Raw genomic sequence first — 13,718 nt, 5'->3', positions numbered from 1 at the left:
TTTATGGGTGAGACGTCGACTAGTCATAACAAGTACTATTCAGATGTTGACTCCTGGTGGTAAATTTTTGAGTTTCACTCACTGTCAGTAACTTTTGGAAAGGTTGAAGGTAGCAAGATGCATGCTTCTAGTTTATTCGTATCTCAACTAGCGAGAGCACAGCAATACATAGCACTTTCTGCAGGTAGATATTAACTTAGGCGGTTGCAATGTTGTACTATGGACTCTTGATGACACGATGACAACATTAACAAAAGCATGTCTGTAATGCCACCAACAGAAACGACTGCACAACAGCACGCAAAAATCGTTACCAGCAGTGTTCACAAAGTCCCGGCTTCAACCAATCAGGATTAATGGCTTCTCTTTGCCCGCCCACTTCATCGATTCCCCGCCCACTCGCCGACCGCTACTTTCAAACGCATTTAGACAAATATTACCGGCTTTCCTGCGAGCTTCTTTCAAGCCCATTATTGTTTTTTAACAATAATCTACAGAATAAGCGATGGACACGCAGATTCCAAACATTTTCCAAATTTTGAACAACCCTAGTGCGCCTGCTATCATCGCTGATCTGAATTACCGCTTCTGCAGCAGTAGCTTTACATACTCTCTCCCCAATACTGTTACATTTAGGTTGATTATCGTTCGTAATGTCATGCTGTTTTCGGGGTGACACGAAATCGGCATTGTTCTAAACAATCGCAACCACGCACGGACCGTTGTTATGGTCATTGTGCTGCGCCGTAGCAATTGTTTACAACAATGCCGATTTTAAGACTTTGAAGGCTATTTCGGGGTGGTTCCATTGCTTTGATGAAAGCTTAATGTATATTATCAGAATCAGCGCGACTGTAGCTTTCAAATAAGATCAACTTTAATTTGAGCGCTCGGGTCGTCATCTATGGGATTAGCAATTACGCTCCCGTTTCATGCTATGAAGCGACAACAAATCTGCCGTTGTCGCATCACTCGACCGTGAGTCACGTGTTGCCTATCTATCCGTAGGTTAGTTATCTATAATCTGTCATCCTTCTATCATAAGGCAGCATTCAGTGGCCAATACCTTTAGCGGTAAACTGTGAATAGATAATTTATATGATATGAGCTCATGGTAACTGTCACTATATTCCATACTTGTTCGTGGCTGTTGTCTACTTTTTCATTCAAAGGTTTTGGAATCGACCACGGTTAAGCTGTAAAGCCGACCCTTCGTCGCCAGAAAGAATATCTACATACCCAACTCGTACTTCAAACCCACGGAAGACATCGGCTAACCTACTGATTCTTTGTTTACTGTTTTATACGCCCTTAGCTATCCTTTTCGCCACTTTCTTCGCATGCCGTAGAATGTTCATTATTGTAATTCTGTTTTAACCGTTTTTCGTATCTTTACAGATAACGTATAGGCTCAAGTAAACGTATAGGCTCAAGTAGACAATTATGAATAAGCAGAAGATATCCTTCATTTTTCAAGAGGTGGAAGAAGAGAATACTGATTTTGCTGTGGAAGAAGAACCACCTCCGAAAGACGTAACGGTAAAAAGGTATTTCAATGAATATGGCACCAATGTCATTATCATTATACAAACAATGATCTTATTGTTCAGGACTCCGATCGTCTATGACCTCCTTCCCCTACCGATTGAGAAGAAGGGAGGGAGGTCGACGCAACTCCAAGGCGATCAATGTGTTGAGTCAAAAATTTATCGAATTTTAATCCATACATATTGAACAGTGTGAATCCCCCAAACCCCCGTCCCCGACGCACACGTCGACGCCGCCTCCGTAGGTCAAAGTGACAGTTCCATATCGGAAAAAAAATCAATCACAGTGGAACTAAAATCAGAATCGGTATGTCTATAATATCTCGTTCGCAGATATATAGCCCAAACTTTACCCACTCTGTATTCTCAGATCACCTTCAATTACGTCGAGGGCGACATGAAGTCGATCATCATTAATTAATTATTAATCAATTATTTCTTCATTCGTTCTTTTTAATATCATTCAAAACCTAAAGCTGGGGTTTCTGAAAAGGAAAATTCAGTATTTAGGTACGTCACGCTGCAGCGCGATGTTTCATGTGATCCCAGAAATGGTTGATCCAAAGCCAGGTTGTAGTGCTTCATCTAGCAGGGAAGGAAGGGATCGGGTAGGCAGCAACTGTGTGATGCCAGAAATGGTTGATCCGAAAGCGCACTAGGTAGGAGTTCTTTATCTAGCAAGGAAGGAACGAATCATAGGCACCCTCTGGTTGTCCCAGAAATGGTTGATGCAAAACGCACTAGGTTGAAATTCGTGATAGGGTGTAGCGCCGTATTTCGTGTGATCCAAGAAGTGGTTGATCTAAAACCAGGTTGAAATGCTTCATATAGTAGGGTAGGCAAGTATCATGTGGGTAGAAACTGCTTGTTTCCATGTTCTAGTTTTCAATCTAGTATAATTTCTGGCTTCCTGGCAATGCTACAGGAGAATTGGCTAGTGCGAAAAGACCCAAGCTTTCTGTACACACGTATCTGTGTAGCTATAAGTGTAATTCTAATCTAATTCCGATAAATTGTAGATGTAATTATAATCTAATTAGGAAAAACTATGTAGTTATAATTTTAAATCGAGCCTAATCAAGAAATGTGTGTAGCTGTAGTTCCAATTCCAATCTAATTTGGAAAATAATAATTTGAAAATTATATAGTGGTCTTAGTCTGGTTGGGAGAGCGTCCCGGCCGATTTCGGCAGGACAACCTAATCGTTTTGAAGTCAATGGTCGCGTGCGCAGTCAAGCAAAATTAGCAACCCAACAGAGAACATCCGTAGGTAAAATATCCTTGCTGCAGGGGCCAATGCTAATCTTCTCTGTATCGTTTCAATTTTAGTAAGTGTACCGCCGATGAACGAAGATGCCTTACTGGACTAGAATCCGGCATGCTCATAAAAATAAACCGTAGACACCTGCGGAATTATTATAACAGAAGTAGGACTTCAGCTGGAACTTGTGGTAGAAAAGACTACACCCGAGAAGACATTGACGTCGCCACAATCGTCTTATTGCTTCAATGATGTAACACCTTTCGTGGTTGCTGATGAAGCAACCAGTGCACCTGCTACACCGAAAATCATACCGCGAAGATCGAAGACGACCCAAATACTTCAAGGATTGCGTATCACGACGTCTTGGGGTGAAAAGGATGTGATAACGTACTTACGTAGTCCTAATAATGGGTGTACTGTGTTCTCGTTCCGATTTAGGATCGCGTCATCCGAGTAATAACGGACTTTCGCTTACAATCACTTGTCTGCATGTTAGGTATTTGGCTGAAGACAGATACACAACAGCTGCCATGACCTCCGTTTATATATTCATTTGTGCTTTTCACCTCTGCTATTCTACAACAGCAATCCGTCCATTGTGTTACTTGAGCGTCATAGAGGTGTATAAGAACTGTACGGGCCTGATTCAATACTGGTAGCTTGCTAGCCGAACAAGGCAAATGTTGACTAAAGCCAGACCGGTATCTAAAATGAAGTGACATTTAAAAAAAACGTGGTCTTCGCTCTCTCAAACTTGCTCAAGTACGCAACTCGACTCAATAAGAGAACCGCCTCTCACGAAAACGCCGCTTCAAATGAACAAGCGTGTCACGTGCCGTGCGAGTTAGCGTCTTCGACTTGGTCCATGTCGAGAAACGTCTTGCCAGATAATTTACTACGTTGTGAAAATTTGCCCCACGTAACTGCAGGCCCAAGCGGAGCGAAACATTATCAAAGCTATTGCCGTTACCATTATAATTAACTCTTTTCTTGAACACTGTTTCCAAGCATTCGACATGTTATATTAGCCGATGAAAAACGAACATAGCATAAGCTATCCTTCAGCAAAATAGCTATGCATATATTGAGGTCAAAAAAATTGTTGCCAGATGATTTATTGGCAGCATGTTTATTTTCGACTGCACCATCGAGGAAAGGGAGATGTTTATTGATCCTTCGCACCGGAAATAAATCACATTATCATGTGAAATAACAAACTAACAAAGAAAGTTAATGGTGTTGGACCTGGGTGTGATGTGTGACTCTGGCGAGGGTTAACTGGTCTGATTACAGCCTGCTTCCAACAATAATAGATGTTATTTAGGAAAGTGGTTGCAATAGATAACGTAGGGGGTTAGCAGAGATGAGCATGAATTAGGATTAGGATTTGGAAAAAAAACGGATATGTGAACTTTTTTGTGATCTGGATTAGATTTTTTTTCGAGCGGATTAGGATTTGGGTTGGATTTACCGATTTTTGGGAGATTGATGAGTCGTGTGGCGAATGGCGACAGACTTTATTCAGAACAGTAGTTAATGTCCTTATGGCACACTCGGTGCCAATGAACATGAGGTGGAGCCCTACACTAAGTCATCTTAAATCAAGATCATTGTTGGTTGTGAAAGAAAAATTTTCAATTCCTGCCTTGCATAAATTGGCATTTATTCTGAATTTCAAGTCAGAATCGGATTAGGATTGGACTCGGATTTGAATATACAAAAGTTATGAATTAGGTTTTGGATCAGGATTTGAAGGTTCGAATTTGGATTGGATTAGGACATAGAAATTCCAAATTTGCTTATCTGTGGTGAGAGAGAGAGAGAGAGAGTCTTTATTTTCATCGAACCAAAATACATAACAAACGGCAGTGATGGTGGTACAGAAAATATGCGTGCACAGTATTCGGTATTAGATAGGAATGATCGATAAGACCGTGAAGGTCATCTAGTCTGATCACACCAGCATCAAACAGGTACACTTGACTCAGAACAGTCTGGCTGTAAAAAATGTTTAGTTAAGAAAGGAAAATAGAAAAAAAAATTAAACAATGGTAGCAAATCATCAATGAAGCAATGTCTGGGCGAGGTAGGGCAACAGTGTTAGTGTAACGACAAGAGGTGATCAAGTAGGGCTTTTTTGAATCTATTATAAGGCAATTCACGGATATGTGATGGCAATGCATGGTGGTTAGATTATCAAAGATATACATCATTTTTCATCTCCATGCTACTCAAAGAGTGTTGAGCGGGAACGGGAAAACTTCGGCCATAAGTTTTATGATCTAATATTTGGTCTGCATGACGACTCTGCCTGCCCACGCCGGGAAGTGAACCCACGACCGATCAAACGGTGGTTGGTCTACCACTACGTCATCTCGTCGATATCGTAGTAAAAATTTTGAGTCACTAGTCTTGGCAGTACTCGCAGAGACGCATCTTGCAATTTCGAAAGCACCACCTCCGTGAAACAATAAATAGTACGTTTACCCCCAAATAAATCTCAGCCCACTTGATAAATTTTCAGACCTTTCATATCTACTTCTACTTGTGAATGAGTAGAAATTGTCACGATCATTTTTCGCTTATATTTGAGTATTAACGTAGACTCCTTTGACCCAATCTATAAACTACTTCTATATTTCAACACTGCATGATCTTATTTTCATTGATGATGAAATGCGGCCTACTCATTTTTGTTTTCGTTAATGTGCAAATGAAAAGTAGTTCTGGGGTGCACTTAAACAACGCGTATAGCAATGTCGAGAAAATTCATGTAACAAGTTGAATTGGTTAAATGAAATCACATTTCCCGATTCTATCCTTTTCCGCATTCGTTGGCTGGGATATCTCAGGTAGTAAGCCCCGCCATTTTATCAACTCCCATCGACTACATATTAACGTTTGGCCCCTCTCAACACCCCCTTTAGTGTATTGGCCCTTGTCTCTCGACAAAATTGTCACCCAATGGGGGTATCGCCTACTTTGCGAGCCACTCATCTAGGGATTTGTACCGACGGGCGCGGGCCGAGACGTTCAGGTGACGACGGACGGTGACGATGAAACCTCCGGAGGTGGTCAACTTCCTCGTTGGTACTTGAGTAGAGTAACAATTTACAAATGAGTAAATAAGAAAGTAGGCCTACTCTAGGCCTGGTTTAGCCTAGGACACTGCCAAGTTGTCCTTGCCATCTGAGCCCCGCGCTATAAATTCGAACGCAGTGAGAAATGAATCGACCATCGAAAAGAACGTGAATTTGAAATCACGCGACGTAGGCTATTTCAGGTTGTTCGCGTAGGCCTGCATGTGAGCGATCACGATATTTTCCTGGAAACAACAACCTTCTCGTAGTAACAAAGTAATTGCATGATAACACGGGACTCTCCGGAAGCCAAGCCTCGAGAACCTCATATCTAGCCTTTATATAGGTCTAGTTCTGTCTGCGTTCAGACTTGGAGCACCATCACCGAGGTGATGGAAGTATCCATCAAAGTATCCATCAATAAATAAATAATAATCCTTACCGTAGTGTGCTGGCTCATCTCCGTTGTAAAATCTTGTCGCGTGGGCTGATGAGACAGGATAATAAATTTTTAGCGACATATGCAAGTACAAACCTAAAGTGACTAAATTCATTCGATTACATGGAAAAATTCCACGCTTTGGCTATCTAGAAATGAAATACTTAGCTTACAGTTTTGTTTAATATTGGAATCTTTCGTTCGCCGACAAGCGTTCATATTCCATCTCGTTTTTGAATCGCGTGATGACGGATGTGATTCGGGTGAAAGTATTATATCAACAGGAAATTTACCACAGCATAATAACATCAAGTTTTATACATTAGTGAAATGAGACTATAGTAATTTCCAAATACAACCATATAGCCTACACTTCCAAGGAAGCTATAATAGGCTTACTATGGCTACATAATTTTATTCGTTAGGTACGGAGAGTCTGCGGCAAAAATCCACGGAAGTCTGACTGCCTGTGTTTTTCAGGGCTTTCCAACGGATTATAGATCAGCAATACTTCATTGCAAATGAACAGTTCAGAATTATGAATGCGTCAAAACTACATCATCAAAATTATTGCTGCTGTGCCAGTGGCAGGGTGAGAAATAATATCAGGACGTAAACCTGTTACCAAAAATCCAAATAGCCACACATTTAAAAAATACTCCAAAAGCCGCATTTTAGTCACTGTCCAGCAGAAATCAGCAAGAATTGAATATTGACTGGGCTTGAAAAAAACGTAACGGATTGGATCGTTTTGGCCGGGGATCTATCAGATATGAAGTTGCGATCACTTTCAAGCTAGATTTTAAATTCATGCTACTTCTCAAAACAGGAAATTCGAGGTTGTAACGTAAGTGACAACCTTCTTTTTTATTAGTTATAGCCAACGGACAATGCGCATGAGAAATTGTATTTCAGGAGTTGAGTCGGAAATTGGACATTTTTTTTGGTCAACTCAACCACAATTTCGTGGTAATTGTACCATTTTTCCGAATTTTACTCCAGTATTGTAAATCTGAAGATTTCGAAAAAGTGTCCTCCTTTCCCGATTCCAAAACATGATAACCCGCCTATCATATTTGGATGAGATAATTAATTTCCTATTTGGAATTGAATCTCAAATCCGAAACTGGAATTAGATTTACGAATAAAAATTAAGCCCTGATCTCTGCTGTCCTAATATAGCTGTAGCGGACAGTCTAGAAAGAACTACTGGATTTTCAAAAGTCGTAACTAGAACTAGAAGTACTTCTCAAAAGTCACAACTAGAAATTGATGTAACGACCTTATCCACAACTAAAACTCATCTAACTAGACTCGATTCCGAAGTGATTAAACTCTTTTTATTTTATCGGATCGGTTTTCCAGGTGCGTATCACTACAAGTCTGAAATGGTTGGGTTTAGAATCCCAAAGTGTTATATGTGATGACTTTATGAGAGTTACCAAAGTCTGCAAGAACATCGCACAACGGAAAACGACGGAGTTCCGATTCACGCCAAACGACAACACGTGTCTTTCTGTAGTTCTGCAACTAGAATCACTCACCAAGCTGCCTACCTACGACTACGGCGATGCTGTAACTCAGAAACACACACACGAAGCCTTCACTCAATCATGTTTTTATTACGAGCAATATTCTTTATTTTTCTACAAAAATATATACCGCATACCTATAAGATGTGAAAATAATACGATGGCAATATAACGATGGTACTTATAAACAGTAAAATGCATTTGATTCACTCGACCACCCTAAATCAGAAACCTCTTGTCGATCAAAGTCTTTTTTGCCAGATTATGCCGCGACAACTGGTTCCGAACAAGTCTGAGTAACTGAAAAATAACATATCAACCGCGAATTAGTAATGACAGACACTTTTTAACAGATAATATAGACAAGTATCTTTCGCTGTTGTACTACAACAACAATTTCACCAAGTCACAAAGCTCCGAGTCACAAGTCAATCTCACTTTTACAACTTTGACGCGGGTCAAGTCGAGTCATTTTTGATTAACCCCCGAGTCAAGTCCGAGTCCAAGTCAGTGTGTTGACTGCTCAGTTTCCAGTTAAAGTCTTGTTAAACCCACTTTTATAACTGTGGTGATATCGAATGGTCACAAAGTGCAAGGCATGGCCGCAAAAGTACAAAATTACTTTCGGTGTGATGTATAATGCATATAAAGCACATATTCGAACCGCTCACATCAACCATACTCTTATCACTACGAATGATACTTGAATACGCGACTAGGAGCGAAATAATCAAATCGCTCATGTACTCGATACTGCCAAGCCACACTTACCCATATCAAATGATTCGAAGATACTCTTGGAGGTAAAAAACTTCAATGTATAATTGAAAATTATATTGATATTGAAATACACCCGAATATTTTCGGCTGGCTGTCAAGGGCAATCATCTACAACTAGTAAAGAATTGGAAAGAACATTGTATATCAACAACCGTATCAGCAATCTTACCATTCCGACAAGATAAGTTAAAACAGCCGCCAGCAGGAAATTCTCAGACCCGTAATCGACCAACGAGAATAGCAACACGTCGAATAGAAACAGAGCAAACTCGTTTCCGTAGAAGAGGATGTCAGCAAAGGAATTGTCGTCTCCTGCGTGAAACACGACAAATTTGACTTGGATCGATGCAGACTAATAAAAACTCGTGGATTTTCACATTACGCCAACTACAACTAGAACTACTGATTTTTTTTAAAACTTGCAACTACCACTATAACGGGACACTTTCTAAAATGGGGAACTACAACCACTCACATTTTCAATAGTCTCAACTAGAATTAGAACTACTCACTATTTAAAATGTCCAACTCAAACTATTCACTTTTCAAAACTCTAAACTGGAACCGGCAACTATAACTATAACTACTCACTTTTTAAAACTTACAACTGGAACTAGAATTACCAACTTTTTGATCTAGAACTACTCAAAAAAACAGCAGTTAAATGACCGTCAACGAACTAGAATGATAGTTTGTACCAATCTGGATCAAAGTATCAGAAGAATATCTTACCGATGGTGAAAAACGCCTCTTCTGTAGAGTCTTGGAATTCAATGCCCAGAATCTTTTCCAGAAAGAGCTTTTCCCTGACTCTGTAGTCCAAATCTTTCAGCCCCTGAACACGAATTGAAGTAAAATCATGGTAACGTCTTATCGGAATTGTAAATTATGATCATGAATTGATCTACTGCAGAGTTTCACAACATTTTTGATGCTCTCGACCCAAATTCCTAAATTTGAGAAGCTGATTGCTAAAGAAAAGGTCGGTAAACCTACTCCCGGCCTATGTGGGAAGCTGGCGACTACATACGCAGTAATGGCAACTAAGTTACCAATCTGTTGAAACAAATGTTCATTTATGCAACTTGTGAACAAGGCAGTATCAGTGAGATGGCTGTTGTTGCATCATGGCGACAAGCTTGTCTACGTGTGGAGCTGCCATTGAAAGAGTTTAAATGGTTTGCAATCGTCAACCTCCGTCTATCAAGACTATAATAACGTTTAGAAGTCACAAGTCAATCTCACTTTTATAGTTTTGACTCGAGTCCAGTCGAGTCATTTTCCATCCACCACCGAGTCAAGTTCGAGTCCAAATCAGCGAGAAGAGGGTCGAGTGCGAGTCATTGTGTTGGCTGTTCAGTTTACAGTTGAAGTCTTGTTAACCTACTTTTATAGCTCTGTTGGTGATATCGAATGGTTCGCATTTAAAATCTACTCATTTTCCTCACTTTTAGCAGTTTCTGGTCGCATTTTCAAGTATCGCTGTCAATAAACGAAATCACAACAGTGTGGTTACTTTACTTTTTTTCGAAATTACAATGAAATGTCGGTCTTGGCCGTTTGAGTCTAGAGTCGTATGACTTGGTTCGAGTCATGCGCAATGACTCAGTCCGAGTCAAGTTCATAGACTGGTTTACACGAATTGAGTCATTTCCGTGTTGTGAGAAAATGACTCGAGTCAAGTAGAGTCATCGGAAAATCTTGACTCGAGTTGGACTCGACTCGAGTCATTACAACCCTGAGTCTTATGGAGCGATTTCTATCTCTACCCATTCGAAGTAGTGATAATAGAAATCCTACGCTGTGCGTGTGTGTATATGGTTTGTAAAATGATTCGATTGACACAGACTAAAATAGAATGCATAAACTCTCACATGATCCAAGAACGAAGTGAGAAATTTCTTCATGACGCCGTAAGCCCGCATTTGGTCGTTCATAACGTTCGTGTCTCTTCCCATGCCACCTGTGAACAATGTACAATCGTTTTCTATTGCACTTATGGTGAATTGGGTATTCCTTTCAAAAAATGGACTCCTGAACCTGATGGTAAACGATTGTGAATACGAATAGGACTGGATAGAATGATTTCAGCACTCAAATCAATTGTAATAATAATACCAGAGTATTGAAAGACTATTTTTTTACAGTACCGAAATGAAACGCTCCTTGTCACCAAGAGTTAATGTATCAATGTAATTTGTAGTTCTGATACTACTTTCACTGTGGAAGCCTTGAAATGCTCAATTAGTCATCTCGTAGCATACAAAACATGTATTACAAAGCCACACACGTTACTGGAAATGACATATTGCTATTATGATCAATCCACAACATTGTCACAAAGTCCAATACCAAATTATCTTTGATGTGACGGAGAGCCGCCACGATATCTGCTGCTTCTTCGATAGTAGGAAGACATCAAAATTTATAAAAGCCAAAATAAGTGGTTTTACCTGTGGAGAGGATATTTGGGTTGGGAGAGGGTCAGGGTATCCCAAGATGAGGGTTGGGGTGAGGTATAATAGAGTTGGGGGAGGGGATATTAATATTAGGGTGGGCGATATTAGGGTTGGGGGAATATTAGGGTTAGGGTCAAAGTTGGAGTTATGGTATCCCAAGGTTAGGGTTGGAGGAGGGGGATATTAGGGTTGGACATAGTGTCCCTCACCCCAACCCTAATCATGGGATACCCTAACCTCAGCTTTGACCCTATTCCACCTCCAACCCTAATATCGCTCTCCATAACACTAATATCCCCTCCCCCAACCCTAATTCCAATGCGGAAAAAAATAGTATATTTTGACGTGGTCATGAGAAACATGTTCGATGTCTGCCTACTATCGAAGAAGTGTCCCATATTCTTCACAATCATAAAAGGTACATATTTGAATTGTGCCCTTCTTTCAAACTGTTATGAAATCATAATGAGTGTTACTCAAATACTCGAATTGAAGCTTCATACTCGACTGAAATTGGAATGACTCGGGGACTCGATTTCCCCAGTCACATTTCATCAAAAATAACTTTGGTCTAGGTAACCTCGAGCCATGATCTTTCCATTGAAGTTGGTGCCCATATCGAGGATAGATCACAGAATGTCGGTTCCATGGGCATGGGCATTCATAGTCTTATATATCGTTCGCTATGATATGACCAATGTTCAAGGCTCCCATCGTGGGAGGAAAGTACTGATACTATATTTCCCGAGACTCTAAATTTCGTTACTAAAAGAAATAAACTCTCACTCCTCGACTCCGAATATTTCGATTGGTAGACGACCTCAATTCAATGTGTACAGCCGCAGTACCAATCTCAAAATATCACCCTACTGTTAAATACAAGGTTTTTCACTGACATGCTGAAAAAAACGGAAATACTCACCATTGCCTTGAGGCTGAGAACGTATCTGAAAAAGTAATGAGATTCGTTAATTCGGTAAATTCTTCAATTGAATAATCGTCAGCAAGTAGTTGACAATTCTAAATAGACGCGCATATTATAAATGCTATCAACACATGACGTTACCGCCATGGCCATTCAAATCTTCAAGTGCTAAAAGACCCAAAAGCTCTTTGATCTGGCAGTAAACGCAGCGTACATTGGCCATGGTCCACAGATTGAGAGCCCCTGATCTCGCCCGAACACAAAATCATGCAGAAAAGAGCCTACCTGTTGCTGCAATGGCTCGTAGATTTTGTCGTACTGTACTCTCATCTTTGGCGGGATGAGCAATTCGAAGACTTGCTTGTCGGAACCCGTCTCGAGCCCGCGTCTCGGCACCAGATCTTCCTGGTAACGGAAAATATCCAGAATAAGTCGCGTTGTCATCGAAAATGAACACATTTATATCAGTGCTTCTCAACCAGGGTTGAGCAACTACAAAATTTTCACGTTTTTCAAATTAGATTAGGATTAAAACTAATGAATGAAATTGAATTACATTCCGAATTTGAACGAACGACGATAAAAAGCAAGTCCAGTCCCTATCGCATTATGGTTGGTCCTCATAATTGTACACTAATTTAAGCTTAGCTCAATTAGCATTATATCGTTCTCTTGTATCAATTTTCAGGAAAACTATAAACTAGATTACAATTAAGTTACCGGCATTTTGTTGAATTTGCTTTAATTAGAGGACTGGAATGAACTAGTTGTCCGCGAGCCATTTTCAGGAAGCCACGAAAAATTAACAAAATATATCCTCATTCATTTCATAACGCTACACACTATGCAAGAAAGAAATTTAAAAAATTGACTCGTTGAAGATGTAAGAGACGGCGACCTCCATCGAGCTTCGAAAATGACAGTTTGACTCTATTTAGTATAAAAATTACCACATCGTACCCTAAGCCTAATGAAATTCTCAAACTTTCTTCCACCAAACCAGTAAATAAGAACATTGTCAGACCGAAAGCTTAAGCTCAACAATCACATGGACTGAATATGCAATAACTAATTGATGTACTAGCGTGCTGTATGTGTATCATTTTGATACATATTAATCACCAGCCCATAATTTTTGAAAATTTACCACAGTGTAAGCAGTTTTCTACCAACCTCTTCTCGTTTCATCATGACATTCATCTCGGACATATCGGTGTCGGCTTTACCGTGAATGGATCGTCCGTGTATGTAATATCCGTAGGCTTGTTGCGACAGTATGAACACGCTCACCTGAAATGGTTTCGCACAATCAACCGGGGTCACTCATTTCATACACTTTTTTTGATTAAGATTAGAGCGAAACAGTTGATTTTTTTCAATTCCTTGGCCCCAGAATTGGTTAATTGGACATTTTAATTGGTTCTCTACCATCATTAAAGCGACAAATATCGATTTTAAATATTTTGTATGTAGCACCACCTAGTGACAAAAATATTTAGAATTTTTTCTCAGAAATTTCCTCAGAATTCAAAAAAGAACATTTGTAAATATTGCACAATTCTGAGGGTATGCATCACAAATCTCAAAAAATTTGCTAAATTGTAATGGAATTAGCAACAACAAGTACTTGTAGCCAGCAGAGATGGTCAGTGACAGGGTAATGTTACTTTTTATGACTACTCAAGTAGGTTT

General features: G+C 39.9%; 1 protein-coding gene and 1 non-coding gene across 2 annotated transcripts in view; both read right to left on the bottom strand.

Annotated features, from left to right (window-relative positions):
• Nucleotides 1–2,794: 2,794 nt before the first annotated feature.
• On the bottom strand, nt 2,795–2,896 carry LOC145436672 (U6 spliceosomal RNA). Its single transcript, XR_013914396.1, has one exon. It is a non-coding gene; the product is annotated as a U6 spliceosomal RNA (small nuclear RNA).
• A 5,036-nt stretch (nt 2,897–7,932) lies between these two features.
• LOC145435508 (meckelin-like) overlaps nt 7,933–13,718 on the bottom strand; it is a 36,454-nt gene continuing 30,668 nt past the window's right edge. The window contains exons 22-28 of the mRNA XM_080312787.1: nt 13,200–13,316; nt 12,312–12,431; nt 12,024–12,048; nt 10,517–10,605; nt 9,375–9,477; nt 8,812–8,954; nt 7,933–8,162 (exon numbers count right to left, since the gene is read on the bottom strand). Coding sequence (XP_080168913.1) covers nt 8,082–8,162; nt 8,812–8,954; nt 9,375–9,477; nt 10,517–10,605; nt 12,024–12,048; nt 12,312–12,431; nt 13,200–13,316 — 678 coding nt within the window. The 3' untranslated portion in view covers nt 7,933–8,081. The remainder of the gene's footprint in view (nt 8,163–8,811; nt 8,955–9,374; nt 9,478–10,516; nt 10,606–12,023; nt 12,049–12,311; nt 12,432–13,199; nt 13,317–13,718) is intronic.

Source organism: Botryllus schlosseri, chromosome 3, assembly GCF_051294905.1.
Source record: "Botryllus schlosseri isolate E-star chromosome 3, Bs_hap1, whole genome shotgun sequence".
NCBI lineage: Eukaryota > Metazoa > Chordata > Ascidiacea > Stolidobranchia > Styelidae > Botryllus > Botryllus schlosseri.
Note: the sequence above shows the minus strand (reverse complement) of the source record. Positions and strands in the feature narration are given on the sequence as shown.